We start from the raw sequence: 16,105 nt of genomic DNA, 5'->3' as shown, positions 1-16,105 counted from the left end.
TTGAATATTGGCCTGCCTTGCTAGGTTGGGGAAATTTTCCTGGATAATATCCTGAAGAGTATTTTCCAGCTTGGATTCATTCTCTTCGTCACATTCTGGTACACCTATCAAACATAGGTTAGGTCTCTTTACATAGTCCCACATTTCTTAGAGACTTTATTTCTTTTTGTGCTTTTTTTCTCTAATCTTGGTTTCTTGTTTTATTTCATTGAGTTGATCCTCGACTTCTGATATTCTTTCTTCTGCTTGGTCAATTCGGCTGTTGAAACTTGTGAATGCTTCACAAAGTTCTCGTGTTGTGTTTTTCAGCTCCTTCAATTAATTCATATTCCTCTCTAAGTTGTCCATTCTTGTTATCATTTCCTCGAATCTTTTTTCAAGGTTCTTAGTTTCTTTGCATTGAGTTAGAACATGTTCATTTAGCTCACGGAAATTTCTCATTATCCACCTTCTGAAATCTGATTCCGTCATTTTGTCACACTCATTCTCTGTCCAGCTTTGTTCCCTTGTTGGTGAGGAGTTTTGGTCCTTTGTAGCAGGTGAGGTGTTTTCGTTTCCAGTGTTTTCCTCCTTTTTGCGCTGGTTTCTTCCCATCTTTGTGGATTTGTCCACCTGTCACCTGAGTAGTTGCTGACTTTTTGATTGGGTCTCTGAGTGGACGCCCAGATTGTTGATGATGAAAGTATTTCTGCTACTTAGTTTTCCTTCTACCAGTCTAGCCCCTCTGCTGTTTGACTGCTGAGGTCCACTCCAGGCCCTGCTTGTCTGGGGTACACCTGTAGCAGCTGCGGAACAGTGGGATGCTACCAGTTTCTTCTTCTGCTATCTTTGTCCCAGAATGATGGCCGCCAAATGTCAGTCTGATCAGTCCTTTTTGAGGTGACTCTTTCGATATACAGGGGTCAGGGAGCTGCTTGAGGAGATGGACTGTACTTTATAGGAGCTCAAGTACTGAGCTGTGAGCTCCGTTGTTCATTCAGGGCTGTTAGGCAAGTGCGTTTAGGTCTGCTGCTGCAGAACTTATAAATCCCCCTTTTTTTTCTCAGATGCTCTGTCTTGGGGAGTTAGGGCTTTCTTTATGAGTATCCATTGCACTGTCCTGCCCAGCTAGGAGGCAGTCTAGTCACTATTTGCCTGCTGCAGCTCTGCCCTGCTACCACGGGGTTCACCCTGTTGCTGTGGGCTCTGCCCAGTTGCAGTGCACTCCACCCTACTGTCGTGGGCTTCGCCCTGTCGCTGTGGGCTCCGCCCTGTTGCTCGTGGGCTCCGCCCTGCTGTCGTGGGCTCCACCCTGTTGGTGGAGTCTCTCCATTATGGTGGGTTTCCTCGGCAATGGCAGGCTGCGTCAGCAATGGGAATGCACCTCAGTAGGTGTGGAATGCCTCGGTAGTGGCAGATGCCACTCCCCCACTGAGCCGCACTGTCCTGGATTCAGCTGTGCCTGCAGTGAAACTCTCAACGCCGAGCATTTCGAATCGCCATTTTTGTTTGTCCCTGTGGGGGTAGGACCCGCCGAGCCTGATCACCTGGCTCCCTGCCTCAGAGCCCTTTCTCTCTCTTTTCTTTTTAAGTTGAACGGTTGACTCTCTCTTAGGTGTTTTAGTCGCCTGCTGAAAGGGCACCAGGATGTGTGTGATTTCCCATGCAGTCACCCACTGCACTGGCTCAAATGTCACTTCCCAGGAATCTCCTGGCCTGGCTCTCTGTCCAAATCCCATTTAATCAGATGGAGATGTTAATCTGCCCTCCCAAATCTCAGATTGCCGGTTTAACAGGGCACCCAGACCAGTGCATTTTGTGCAGGGTGCTGCTGCACTGCAGTGCCAGCAAAACGGCCGCATAAGCTGAGAGGGCTGGGTTGGCATCCCGTGTCTCTCCTACTCCTGGGAATTTCCCCGTTCTGTGGGCAACAAAGATCCGTCTGGAAATGTGGCTAGGACTCACCCTCTGCACCTTCACTGAGAGCTGCAATCCTGAGTTGTTCCTACCGCGCCCGCCATCTTGGAAATCTTTTTTTTTTTTTTGAGATAGAGCCTCACTCTGTGGCCCAGGCTGGAGGCACAGTCTTGGCTCACCACAGCCTCTGCCTCTCGAGCTCAAGTGATTGTCCTGCCTCAGCCTCCCAAATAGCTGGGATCATAGCCATGTGTCACCATGCCCAGCTAATTTTTGTATTTTTAGTAGACTATGCTGGTCTTGGACTCCTGACCTCAAGTGATTGGTCCACCTCAGCCTCCCAAACTGCTGGGATTACAGGTGTGAGCCACCATGCCCAGCCTCACTTAGGATAATATTTATGAGTTTTGCCTATGTTGTAGCATGCCTCAGATTCCATTGGTTTGTATGGTGACATATGTCATTATATGGATAGACCATATTTTGTCTATTCACTTGTCAACTGATGAACATTTGGGTAGTTTCTGCTTTTTGACTACTATGACTAATGTTTCCATGAATATGCATGTACACATTTTTTGTGTGGACATGTGTTTTCATTTCTTTTGGATATAGACCTAGGAGTAGAAGAGCTGTGTCATGTGGTAACTCTATTTAATTCTTTCAGGAAATTCCATACATTCCCACCAGCAAGGTGTAAAGATTCCACTTTCTCCACATCCTTGACAGTACTAGTAATTGTCTCTTTATTATAACCATCCTAAGTGGGTGTGAAGTGGTATCTCATTGTGGTTTTGATTTGCCATCCCCCAAGGACTAATAATGTTGAACATCTTTTCATGTGTTTATTGGCCATTTGTTTATGGTCCTTGGAGAAATGTCTATTTAAATCTTTTGCCCATTATTAAACTGGGTTATTTGTGTTTCATTGTTGAGTTGTATGAGGCTTTTAAAAAATAAATTTTAGATACATGTCCTGTATCAAATATGTGGTTTACAAGTATATCCTTCCATTCTACAGATCTTTTAATTTTCTTGATAATGTCCCTTGAAGCACAAAAAAAATTTAATGTGGTGAAGTCCAGTTTATCGATTTGATCTTTGGTTGCTTGTACTTTAGGTGTCATTTCTAGAAAACTCTTGCCTAAACCAAGTCATGAAGATTTACATCTACATATTCTTCTGATAGTTTTAGGTTTCCCATGTAGGCCATTGATTCATTTTGAATTAATTTTTCTGGTAGACATGAGGTACCAGAAAAAATGGAATGTCCAATTCCATTCTTATGCATGTGTATATCAGGTTAACCTGGCACCATTTGCTGAGAAGACAGTGCTTTCCCCCATCAAACAGTCCCAGCACCTTTGTTGAAAATCAATGGACCATAACGTATGGATTTCTTTCTATATTTGCAATTCTGTTCAATTTATCTATATGTCTCTCATAGGTCAGCACCATGTAGTCTTGATTACTGTATCTTTGTAGTAAGTTTTGCAATTTGGAAATAAATCCGCAAACTTTGTTATTCTTTTTCAAGATTGTTTTGTATATTCTGGGTCTCTTGCATTTCCATATGAATTTTAGGATCAGCTTGCCAATTTATGCAAAAAGCCAGCTGGGACTTTGACAGTTACATTGAACTTGTAGATCAGTTTAAAAATTATTGCCATCTTAACAATATCATCTTCTAATCTGTGAACATGGGATGTCTTTCCATTTATTTTGATCTTCTTTAAGTTTTTTCAATGATATTTTATAGTTTTTAGTTACAAGTCTGACACTTTTTTGTTAAATTTATTCTTAAATATTTTATTCCTTTTGATGCCATTGTACTTCGAATTATTTCTTAATTTAATGTTTTGATTTCTCTATTGCTAGTATGTAGAAATACAATAGAATTTTTAATATTTTGATCTGTGCCCTGCCATCTTACTGAACTCATTTATTAGCTCTCACAGGGTTTGAGTTTTTTTTTCCCTTGGTGAATTCCTTAGGATTTTCTATATACATAATTATGTCACCTGCAAATAGTATATAGTTTTACTTCTTTCTTTCCAGTATGGATGCTTTTTATGTCTTCTTGTCTAATTCCTTTGGCTAGTACCTCTAGTACAACCTTGAACAGAATTGATGAGAGTAGACATGCTTGTCTTATTCTTTCTTTTAGAGAGAAAGTATGGCATCAGCTATGAGGGTGCTGTTTGTTTTTATAGATGTCCTTTATCAAGTTGAGAAAGTTTCTTTGAATTCCTAGCTAGTTGGCTGTTTTATCATGAAAGGGTGTGGAATTATTGTCACATGATTTTTTTCATATTTATTGAGATGATCATGTAGTTTTTGACCTTTATTCTATTAATACAATACATTATACTAACTAATTTTCAAATGTTGAGTCAACTTTCCATTTTGGGGATAAATCTCACTTAGTCTTACATTAATTCTGTGTATATGTTGTTGGACTTGATTTGCTAGTATTTTCTTGAGAATTTTCATAAGAATTATTGGTTGGTAGTATTCTTGTGATGTTTTTGTCTGGCTTTGGTATTAGGGTAATGCTGGTTTCATAGAACTAGTTGGAAAATGTTCCTTCCTCTTCTATTTTTAGGAAGAATTTGAGGATTGGTGTTAGTTCTTTAAACACTTGGTAGAATTTACCAGTGAGACTGTCTGGTCCTGGGCTTTTCTTTGTTGAGAAGCTTTTCATCGCTGATTTAATCTCTTTATTTCTATAAATATATTCAGATTTTCTGTTTCTTTATGAGCATGACTCAGTTTGGTAGTTTGCGTCTTTCTAGAAATTTTTCTGTTTTTATCTAGATGGTCTAATTTGTTGGTTTACCATTGTTCTTACTAGTTTCTTATAATCCTTTTTATTTCTGTAAGGTTGGTAGTAATGTCTCCTCTTTGATTCTTGATTTTAGTAATTTTAGTCATCCCTCTTTTTTTCTTGGTCAATTTAGCTTAAACATTTGTCAATTTTGTGATCTTTTCCAGGAACCATGTTCTGGTTTCACTGATTTCTCACTATTGCTTTTCCAGTCTTTATTTCTTTTATTTCCACTTTAGTTTTTATTATTTACTTCCTTGTTCTTGCTTTGGATTTGGTTTGCTCTTCTTTTTCTAGATTCTTAAGGTTGAAGGTCAAGGTATTGATTTGAGCTTTCTTCTTTTTTTTTTAACCTAGGCATTTACAGGTGTAAATTCCCTCTGAGCACTGCTTTCACTGTAACCCATATATTTGATATGTTGCAATTTTGTTTTCATTCATCTCAAAGTCTGTTCTAATTTTCCTTGTGACTTCTCATTGACCCATTGGCTATTTAGGAATGTGTTATTGATTATAATCTGTCTAGGTATGGATCTCTGAGTTTATCCTACTTGGAGTTCATTAAAGTTCTTAGATGTGGGGATGGTTTTCCATCAAATTTGTCAAGTATTCAGCCACTATTTTAAAAAAAGTCTTTCTGCTTCTTTTTCACTTTCATCCCTCTCTAGGACTCCCATATGTCAATGAATTTTGATTGTAATTTTATCTATGTAAACATATGTAACTTCCAATATATAAATCACCCACAGCCCCCTGGAAGGTTCCCAGGGGCCCCTTCCCATCAATCCACACTACCCCCTGGCTCTGGGGGTGACTTCTAACATTTATCACTATAGATTATTGCTATAGATTTTTTTGCCTGTTTTTGAATGTTATACAACTTAAACCACCCAGAATCAACTCCTTTCTGTCTGGCTTATTTAGCTCAACATTTTATCTGTGAGATTCATGTCTCTTATGACATGGAGCAACAACACGTATGTTTTTATTGCTGTGTCTCATTCTGTTGTATGAACATGTCACACTTTTGTTGATGAATATTTGAGTTGTTCCCAATTTTACCTTTTATAAATAAAATTGCTATAAATATTCTTGTACATATCTTTTGTGGACTCTTGGTTTTTTTTCATATATATGTATGTGTGTGCATATATATTACCTAGGAGTGTAAATTTTGGATTGTAGGGTACAGCCAGTTTTCCAAAGCATTATTCCAATTTAAAGTCCCACTATCAACTTTTGAGGGTTCCAGTTCCTTTACATGCTTCTCAGCACTGAGTAATGTCAATATAAGTTTTTAAAAATTTAATCAATTCATTAATTAAAGACAGGATCTCACTCTGTCACCCAGGCTGGAGTTCAGTGGTGCTATTATAGCTCACCACAGCCTTGACTCCCACCTCAGCTTCCTGAGTAGCTGTGACCACTGATTTGTGAGCTGTGACCATTGATTTGTAGAAGTTTTTAATATATTCTGTATATGTATCCTTGGTTGGATACATATATTATAAACATCTTCCTCTAGTCTGTAGCTTGTCTTTTCATTCTTTTTATGGTATCTTCTTATAAATGGCTTTAAATTTTAATGGAGTAAAATTTATTAATCTTTTCTTTTATGGTTAGCTTTTTTATTATTTAAGTAATATTTGCCTGTCTCTGAGTTATAAAGTCATGTTTTTCTGAAACATTTTATTCAAAATTTCAGATTTACAGAAAAGTTGTAAAAATAATACAGAGAATTTAGGTATACACTTCATCCAGCTTTCCTTAATTTTACTATCTTACATAACCATGGTATAGTTATCAAAATAATGAAAATATTCTTATTTTTCTTTTAGAAGCTTTATTTTGTCTTTTATTATTTTAAAAGTAAAATTAAGTCTATGACCTATATCAAGTTAATTTTGCCTATGATATAATGCATGGGGGGACAAGTTCTATTTATTTTTGATATGGATATGCATGTGCTCCAGCTCCATTCATTGAGAAGCATTTCATTTACATATTGAATCATTGGTCCCTTTGTTGAAAATCTTGTGTAGGTCTGTTTGTGAACTCTTTATTTTGTTTCATTAATCTACTTGGCTATTGCTAACTTATTTGTTGTAGCTTTATACTAGATCTTAAAATCTGGAAGTGTAAGTCCTCCACTTCATTTTTCTATAAGATTTTTTGGATATTTCTGGCTCAATCTCATTATAAGTATCAGAAACAGATTTTCTTTCATGAAACTAGTGAATCATTAGTCAATTTAATGAATGTTAGGGGTGATTAAAACTGAAGAAAGAAATTAATCTTCAAAAGTGAAAGGTCATACCAACTGTGTAGCAGAACAAACCACCATATAATAAAAACAAATCACAATTACATTCCAAGGACATGTCAAAATATGAAAAGATGAAGAAAAATTTATATTAGTTACATGGGAAAAGGAACTATTTATAAAGAAAGATTCTGATCAAAACCACAGTTCTCAGCAACAAAAGTGGAGTCAAGAGGTTAATGAAACATTATTTTCAACGTGCTAAGATCAAGTAACTCTGAAACTAGAATTCTATACCCAGCCAAATTGTGAATCAAAATTGAGAATGAACTATTTTTTGCATTTTAAAATTATACTTTAAGTTCTGGAATACAAGTGCAGAACGTGCAGGATTGTTACATAGATATACGTGTGCCATGGTGGTTTGTTGCACCCATCAACCTGTGATTTACATTAAGTATCTCTCCTATTGCTATCCCTCCCCTAGTCCTCCAACCCCTGACAGGCCCTGGTGTGTGATGTTTCCCTCCCTGTGTCCATGTGTTCTCATTGTTCAACTCCCACTAAAGGGTGATAACATGCAGTGTCTGATTTTCTGTTCTTGTGTTAGTTTGCTGAGAATGATGGTTTCCAGCTTCATTCATGTCCCTGCAAAGGACATAAACTAACTGAAAGGATAATTTTTAAATGGTGCTAAGAATATTGTTTCCATGAAGGGAGAATATAGCTATTGATTTACTAATTTAAGGTAAACAAATCTGAATGAAATAAAATTATTTATTGAAAGATAAGGACTGACCAGCCCCATTGGCTCATGTCTGCAATCCCAGCACTTTGGGAGGCTGAGGTGGGAGGACTGCTTGCACCCAGGAATTTGAGGCTATAGTGAACTATGGTCACTCTGTTGCACTCCAGCTGGGGCAACAGAGGGAAGCTCTGTCTCAAACAAATTAAAAAAAAGATAAATACTGACAGTAATACTAACAACTGAACAAAAAGCACATATGATAAGGGTGGTCTCAGGCAAAATATGATTCAAGGCAAAAACCATTTTGAAGAACAAGGAAAGCATATCAGGCAAGGTTACAGTGTGGAACATTCAAGTGGTTAATTGAAGAACCCTGAATGTTAATGCCTGGACTGTTTTCAGAGGCCTGGGGAAAGGTAAGGAAAGCAAGAAGGAATGTCAAAGTCTTTGCGGACAATTGGGAGTCACGACCATTCTGGGCTGAACAGCAGGGAAGGCACAATGCCATCAGCACCCAGAGGCAGCTGGGAAACTTAGAGAGAAGTGACTGCTGCTGGTCATCTGGGACAATCGGTTGTCTTGTATATATTTTACAATGTCTACTTTGGGGCTTCTTGTGACCTTCTGGATAAGGAAATGGATTTTCTGGGTCCCACTCATTGCATTAATGTGGGTCTCCCAAGGTGGTATGAGGATGAAATAAGCAAATGCGTGAGAGGTGCTCAGAACAGAACCTAGCACAGAGAAAGTTTCCCTTAAACGTTAGGGGGTGGGGGTACTGGGAGCTGCACTCCCGAATGACCACACTCGAAGTAGCATGCACATTCAGGTTTGACCTCTCTTCCCGTGGGATGGACCAATTGCTTAAGCTCCAGACTCAGCAAATGCAGGATCTGCCCCAGCTGAGCACACTACTGCTTCTGATGAAAATTTAGCGCTGGCGGAGCTTAGTTGCCCGGAAGTAAGCTTCTCTTGCCCCACCCACGACGCCCTGGAAGGTGGAAGGCATAGCCGATCTGCTGTCTGGCTCTACGTTCCCCCAAACGTCCACTCTGCTCCAGCCTCACTGGCCTCCCCTCTGGCCCTGTGGGCTTCCTGTCCCCTCTACCGTCAGCTCCACTCCCCGAGCACGGCTGGGGCCCACCCAGTGTGGAGACTTCACCGAAAGCTACTGCCTCCAGGCCTCCTCCCCAGGCCTTCCACCCCAGGCCTTCAGACCCTGGTAACACCTCTGTGCTCTTGGCGTAGTGCTCAACCTTCATTTCTGGGATAAGCAGCTGACCCAATTAACCCCACTGGCGTCTACACCTTGGAGACTGAGTCCTGAGACCTCTGCTGACCACCGCCTGGAGCCCAGGCCCCGCTCCACGGCTGCACGCTTTCGGGTAAAAGCCTGGGACGGCGCTCCAGTGGTCCCTTGCCGCCATCTGAACTGGGGACAGCAACGCCTAGGGAGCCCCAAGACCTCTAACGAGAGCTTTTCAACTCTGTTGACAAACCTCAACCACTCCAGGGACTTCACTGGAAAGAAAAGTTCTAGAAAGACCAAGTGGGTAAGTCACAAGAAAGAACAAAGTTACCCTGATGGGATGGCCTAGGGGACTCTGGGGGGCTGGAGGGGTGGTGGGGAGACGAGGGCCTGAGCACCTTCCCTAACACTATCCTCTCCGCCCTCTCCCACCTGGCCCCGGGCATCTCCCCTATCCTCCTTCCCGCCCCTTCCCTGCTTCTCTCGCAGTTCAGTAGGCCTCGAAGTTTCTGCCTCGCACCCATCCTATGAGACAGCTCTCGCCAACCTGTTCCCCTCAGCCTCGGGCTCAGCCCGTCCTGCCTGCCGCCTCGCAGAATCATCCCTCCACTCTCTGCAGCTGCGAGGTGTGGGTAGAGGCCCAGATTAATGTGGTCTCTGTCCTGCCCTGGGGACCTGTGTCCGGAACGTTTTGCTCCCAGGCCTGCCCTAGGGAACCCAGATGAAGTCAATCTGGCTCCTTCAGACAAGGAAATCGGGTTTTGCATTTTGATAGCTGTTGCTGACTTGAACCTCCAAAGATTAAACAACAAAACTAGCATGTTTTTCTCTATATCCTTTGAAAAGCCAGTATAGGGCTTTATTCTCTAGCAAATTAATTGTAAAAATCAAAGTTCCATTTCTGTAATTTTATTTTTTTAAAACATGGTCAAGTGTAAGCATTCTACATGATTTTGCGTGACGGATTCTTTTTTTTTTTTTTTTTTGAGCCGGAGTTTCACTCTTGTTACCCAGGCAGGAGTGCAATGGTGCGATCTCGGCTCACCGCAACCTCCGCCTCCTGGGTTCAGGCAATTCTCCTGCCTCAGCCTCCCGAGTAGCTGGGATTACAGGCACGCACCACCATGCCCAGCTAATTTTTTATATTTTTAGTAGAGACGGGGTTTCACCATGTTGACCAGGATGGTCTCGATCTCTTGACCTTGTGATCCACCCGCCTTGGCCTCCCAAAGTGCTGGGATTACAGGCTTGAGCCACCACACCCGGCCCTGCGTGGCGGATTCTGTGGCTTGCTTGTGGTTGCCCTCCAGCACAACTGCTGATGAGTACCTGTGTGGGCTAGCAAGTGCTGTCTGTATCTGACATGTGATTAGCTCTGGTCTGCCACATGTTGGAGACAGCCCCCTCTATTTTATGGTTTGCCTTTTGATTTTGAACATGGTAATTTTGTGTCGTTTTTTTAAACCAGACATTCAATTTTAAAATAGCCAGTTTTATCTGCCTATATTTTCTGGTCTTAGTCTCATGCACAAAAGGACTTTTCCATCATACTACTTAAGTTTTTGAGAAACTGACTAAGCATTTGTACAAGTTAACTCTTGCAGGGGGTCCAATCTTTTGGCTTCCACGGGACATATTGGAAGAAGAATTGTTTTGGGTCACACATAAAATACACTGACACTAAAGATAGCTGATGAACTTAAAAAAATCATAAATATGTTATTTTTAAGAGTCCTGTAATGTTTTAAGATTGTGTTGGGCCACATTCGGAGCCATCCTGGGCCGCAGATTGGACAAGCTTGCTCTAGAGGATGTTCTGAACTTGCAAGGGTATGCGTATCACAGGCCAGAAGTACATACAATTTGGTGTGCTCTGCTGGAACTGAACTTATTTTCCATCTGGAGCCCACCTTTGGGCAGTTGGGGAAGAGGGATTTCCTCTTCAGCTTGGTACCTTTGGGCCCTTGAGACTTTCTCAGTGCATTCCGGTTTCCTCCTGCCCCCTTTTCCAGGGGTTGCTCCTGCAATCTGGGGCCAGGGTGTCTTTGCCTCCAGTTTCTGAGTGGGCAGTTTGGTCAGTGGTCCACATCTGTCCTGCAGGCATCTCAGCGGGACCTCCTCCCACTCCTCAGCTTCTGTCCCTGCAGCCATCTATGAAACACTAAGCTCCTTTCTTGTCACTGGCTGTCATTGTGTGTCCTTCAGCTCCCTCAAGAGGACCCTCCCTGGGGCTGCTGGCTTCTCCTCCACCCCAGGTCCCCTGCCCATTCGGGAGGAAATGAATGCTGCTTCAGCCACATATGCCCTCTGCCCTGACCCTGCCTAAACTTCCATTTCAGAGCATCAGGCCACACCTGAGCACCTCTCATGGTCCAGGACCCCAGCCAGCATAAAGAGCGCCTGGTGCTCTCTTCCCTTAAACCTGTCCTCTGGCCCATGTGGCAGAGAGGAGGGGGAGCATCACTGTCAGATCTCCAGTTTCCCCTGTGACTGCGTTCTGCCTGGGTAGAGGAGAGGAGATACACCAGACCCACTGCACTCTCACAGACGTAACTATCAGGGAGTGGTTCTTTAGCCCACCCCAGTTGCTCAAGCCAGAAACTTGAGCGTCTACCTGGTACCGTCCTCTCCTCCTCCTTACATCCATTTTTCTTCCTTTCCCGGGCCAGGTTTCTTCCATCTGTGGTCCACCCTCTAATCTAGAAAGGCTCCTGAAACACGAAGCTGATAGAGCAGCTTCTCAAAGGCTCCCTGCCATGCTTGCCCTGAGGGTCCTGGCAGGCGCTCCGGGGCACCTTCATGATCTGACTGGTGTCCCTGCCCCGGGGAAGTCCCTCCCTGCTCTCACTTGTACCCTGAAAGGTTTCCCAGTGTCCTCATCTGCTCAGCTTCTGACTCCAATGGGCAGCCTCCCTCTAGGCTCTGCCAAAAGGACTCTGGAGACACCTGGCTGGTTCCTTTCTCATAAAAGTGTACGCAGCTGGAGGTTGTTCACCCGGCTGGAGGTTGTGGGTGTTGACAGTCAGCTGTGCCTCAGTCTCCTCCATTCCATGCTGCTCCTGACCCCAGCCCTCAGGACCCCGGGGTTCCTGTCTGCATCAGCCTCTGCTCCTTGATGCTGGGGCTGGATGTGTCCTCTCCTGGCCATGGGACCCCTCTACCATCTATGCCACATCCTTGTCACCTAAGGCAGTCAAAGCATGTACTGAGCACTAGTTCCTATTTCAGAAACAGCTCCAAATTTCAATGCGATTCCTCTGGAGACCTTTGCTTTGGGGAAAAACACCTGGTGCTACCTGGTGTGCCCTCTCCTTGACGCTGGGTCCTTGATCATCTCTTCAATTCCTTTCTATCATGTCCTCACTGTGTCAGGTGTGGGCACTGAATACACCATTCAGAACATTCTGGAACACTCCAAAAACTGGCAGTCAGGCCTTGTGTTCAGACACTGCATCCTTTGAAGGAAACGTTTTGGGAGGTCTTACTTTGTGGGGTGAGCATCTGTCAGGGATGAAATGCTCCAGGACGACCTCTCTCTGGCCCTTCAGCAGCCCCTATGCTGGTGTGGCCTGCTGTGGATTTCTGGCTTTGCTGTTCCTTCATCAGTCAGCCTGGGGGCTTTGCTGAATCTTAACTCTCCCTCCAGCAGGTCTCCAGTAGGGTTGGCTATCCGTACTCTCCAGTCTTTGGTATCTGACTTGCCTAGAGGGAGGCATGAGGAACTGAATTCAGAACTTGTTCGGATGTCCCTAGAAAATGCCTCACAAGGCTGCTGTGCACCCCTTCCACTTCAGAGGCCACTCATTCCTACCCAGGATGCCCTTCTCCTCATCCTCCCTCCAAGATGCCTTGACCTTGGCTCTTCTATTACCTCACCCCTAGTTGTTCCCCTCCTCCCAGCCCTCCTGAGCAACCTGGTCTCACTGCCCTCTGACTGGCTATCTGCCCACTCCACAGATACTAGGAGTCCCCTGAGGTACGTGTGGCCTCAGCTTGCAGAGGAGCACGCTCGCCGAACACTTCGGAGCTTTGAAGTGCACAGGCCATCTAAGATGAGCACAGGTGCATCAGAGAAACAAGCAGAACAGAAGGTCTGCCGTGCCTTCCAGGCCTCCGAAGAAGCCCCTGGGACTCTGGCAGCCATGGCCCCCTGGGTGGCCGTGGGCTCTGCCTATGGCTCCTGCACCTGCCTGGGAGCCCAGCCTGTAACTGACCTGGCCCTCTGGCCTGTCATGGGGACTTCTGTCATCTACTCCTGGATGGGATGTTTTCCACAAGCTTACCCAGCCTTCTGGGCTTACCCGTGCGTGCCGTATGGCGGGTATCTCTGGATGGGATATCCCCCTCCAGTTGCCTTGGTGCCTTCAGTGTGGCCATATTGGAGGGGCATCTCCAGCTTTGACCCCCTTGTGAGAAGTCTGTACCTGGATGCCTTGGCCCCCAACCTATTTCCTATCCCCATGGGATTCCCGCCCAGCTACTCCTTGGCCTCTCCCACTCTGGGCGGGGCCATCTCCAGCCACTGTCCCCAGGTGGGATGCCAGACTCCAGCCAGCTCAGCCCCCATGGCTGCAGTTGGGGAGCTATCCAGAGGAGCTTCCTACTTGAAGAGATGCCAAGCCTCTCCCTCAGAATGGGCCTCCAGGTTCAGTATTTGGGCACCTTTGCCCCACTGCAGCTCAGAGCTCCGTCCTCTGCCCCCTTCCCCCATTGAAGATTCTCAGTCAGACCCCGGCTGCCCCCGCTCCTCCTCCCACAGGTCACCCTGCAGGGCCCGCCGCCGCCTCTTTGAGTGCTGATCAACCCTCCAGACCCACCTCATAATCAGAGACAAGTCTGGTGTGGACTTTTAGTTTTTGAAAGAGTCTCAGAAGTGAGTCGTTTGCTATTCTTCAGTACAGAGCACACCTCCTGGACTCATGCAAGGCTCCTATATTTGGTATTTCTCTTCACTTTCTTGTTTTTCTGTTTGCCCTTCAACCCTGATACTGGCACCTTTTCTCCTTCCTAGACTGTCCTGGGCCAGCCCTCTAGTAGGTTTGCTATAAGTCCTCAAATATGCATGCATGCAACCTTGTAAAATGAGCATATTTAAGCTCAACCCACTGTGTAGAAGTGCTCAGTTAGAATAAGCCTGCAGGTTCAGTATTTGGGCACTGGCACCACCCTCCAGCCCAGGACTCTCTCTGTCCCCTCCTCAGCAAAGGCCCTCAGCAGGACCCCCGCATCCCTGGCCACACTTCGGGGCCTGCCACTGTCTCTTCCAGCATTGGTCTGTCCTCCAGGGAGCCACACACTTAGGCACCTTAGAACCGGTGGAATCCAATGAGCACTTGCTGTAGGCTCTGCGTAGAGGCTTCCAAAACCTGTTTGTTCCAGTATACACGGAGTGGGAAATGCTGACTTGTTCAGAGTGCTGGTGCCCTTGGGTCCTTGTGGGTGTGCTCTTTTCACTCCTCACCCCCTCAGCACCCTCTGGGGAAATGCATACACCAGTAAGATGTACAGCATATGCTTTTAAAAAATTCAAATAAATGATACTGTGCTATAAATCATGTTTTCTACAATTTTTCATTCATTAGTTTAAGACCTAGCCATATCTGCATGTATGTGTAGTGTATTTGGAGTTTGTTTTCAAATTTATTAGCATGTTTTTCATACCGTTATTTCTTACTATTGTTATGGGCTGTATTCCATTTTTCTTTACAATTTTATTGTGTTTGAGGTTTACAACGTGATGTTATGGGATACGTATGATAGTAAAATGTTTACCATAGTGAAGCAGACTAACATCTGGCATCTCACAGTTACATTTTTTGGTGACAAGAGGAGCTAAAATACACTTATTTGACAAAAACCCCTAGTACAATGCCCTTTCATTAACTTTATTCCTCACGCTGTACTTCAGAGCTGTAGGTTTGCTCAGCCAACATATACTTTGTATCCTTGACTTACATACCCCAGTTCCCCCACTCCCAGCTCATGGGAACCACTGCTCCATTCTCTATCTCTGTATTTATGCTCTTTGTTCTCTTTTAATATTTCACATATAAGGGAAACTGTGCAATATTTGCTTTCTGTGTCTGACTTATTTCAGCATGCCCCGTGCATGTTATGGCAAATGGCACAGTCTCCTTTTTAAAGGCTAAATAATATTCTATATCCATTATATATATGGCTATGATCATATTTATCCATTCATCCATTGATAGGCATTTGGGTTGTTTCCATATCTCGGCTATGGTAAATAATTCTGCAGTGAACATGAGAGTCCGGGTATCTTTATGAAGTGGTAATTTCATCTTTTTTGGGTACATTTCCAGAAGCAGCATTGCTGGATCATGTAGTACTATTTTTATTTTCTTCAGGGACTTCTATATTGTTTTCTATAATGGCTGTACTCCTACTTTTCTTTTCAAATATTGTATATATTAAAATTTTCCCATGGATTTTTCTGTTTTATTAGTATCTATTTTTGACTCATTGATTCTGTGTCTTGAAGTATCTTCTTCTTATTGTGAGCTTATTATTTCTTTTGTAACTTAAAGTTGATGATAGCCAGTTCATCTTTAGGCTCGATTCTTTTCTATTACAAATGTTTAAGGCTATAAAATTCCCTCTAAATATACCACTCTAAAATATATCCTGCAGTTATATGATATTCTTATTTGTATATCTTTTTAAGCAATCACTGTTAAGGAAAATCAAGTAAATTTTATTAAAGGCTGACAAACCAAAATTGTTTGTAGTTTAGAATGCCTCATATAGAATTTATATAATAGTCCAGTTACTATTCTAGTTATTGCTGTTAGAATGGACTAATGAGAATTAATGTTTATATGATATTAACAGAGAATTAGTATGGAAGTTATGTACTTATAATATTAATATACCAATAATATGTGCGCTACCCAAGGAACTATAGCTTCATCCGGAAGCACTTTGAACAAAACCTGAATCTCTTGATAGCAATGCTTGTATATCTATTGCAGCTCTTATGCTGACGGTGATAGAGAAATCATCAAAAATACATTATGGACACTGTGGGAAGCAGTGGTCGAGCAGCCCAGCAAGCCGGGCTGCCCCCATCCTCCACAGCCCCTGGGAGGCCAGCCGTGTGTG

The 16,105-nt window shown here is 43.4% G+C and overlaps 1 protein-coding gene across 5 annotated transcripts in view; it reads left to right on the top strand.

The window, feature by feature from the left end:
• Positions 1 to 14,535, top strand: part of PRR23E (PRR23 family member E) — an 88,577-nt gene extending 74,042 nt beyond the window's left edge. For 3 of the 5 annotated variants that reach the window (XR_013527571.1, XR_013527572.1, XR_013527573.1), the window contains exons 3-4: positions 8,983 to 9,287; positions 12,941 to 14,535. Coding sequence is in view for 2 of the 5 variants with exons in the window: in XM_078351864.1 (XP_078207990.1) it covers positions 12,499 to 13,782 (1,284 nt within the window). In the remaining 3 variants the exon portion in view is untranslated. Of the gene's footprint in view, positions 1 to 8,982; positions 9,288 to 12,370 lie in introns of those variants that run through there. The other 2 variants (XM_078351865.1, XM_078351864.1) reach the window with 2 other exon arrangements.
• The last annotated feature ends 1,570 nt before the right edge of the window (positions 14,536 to 16,105 follow it).

The sequence above is a fragment of the Callithrix jacchus genome, chromosome 15 (assembly GCF_049354715.1).
Source record: "Callithrix jacchus isolate 240 chromosome 15, calJac240_pri, whole genome shotgun sequence".
NCBI lineage: Eukaryota > Metazoa > Chordata > Mammalia > Primates > Cebidae > Callithrix > Callithrix jacchus.
This window is presented reverse-complemented; position numbering and strand designations above follow the sequence as displayed.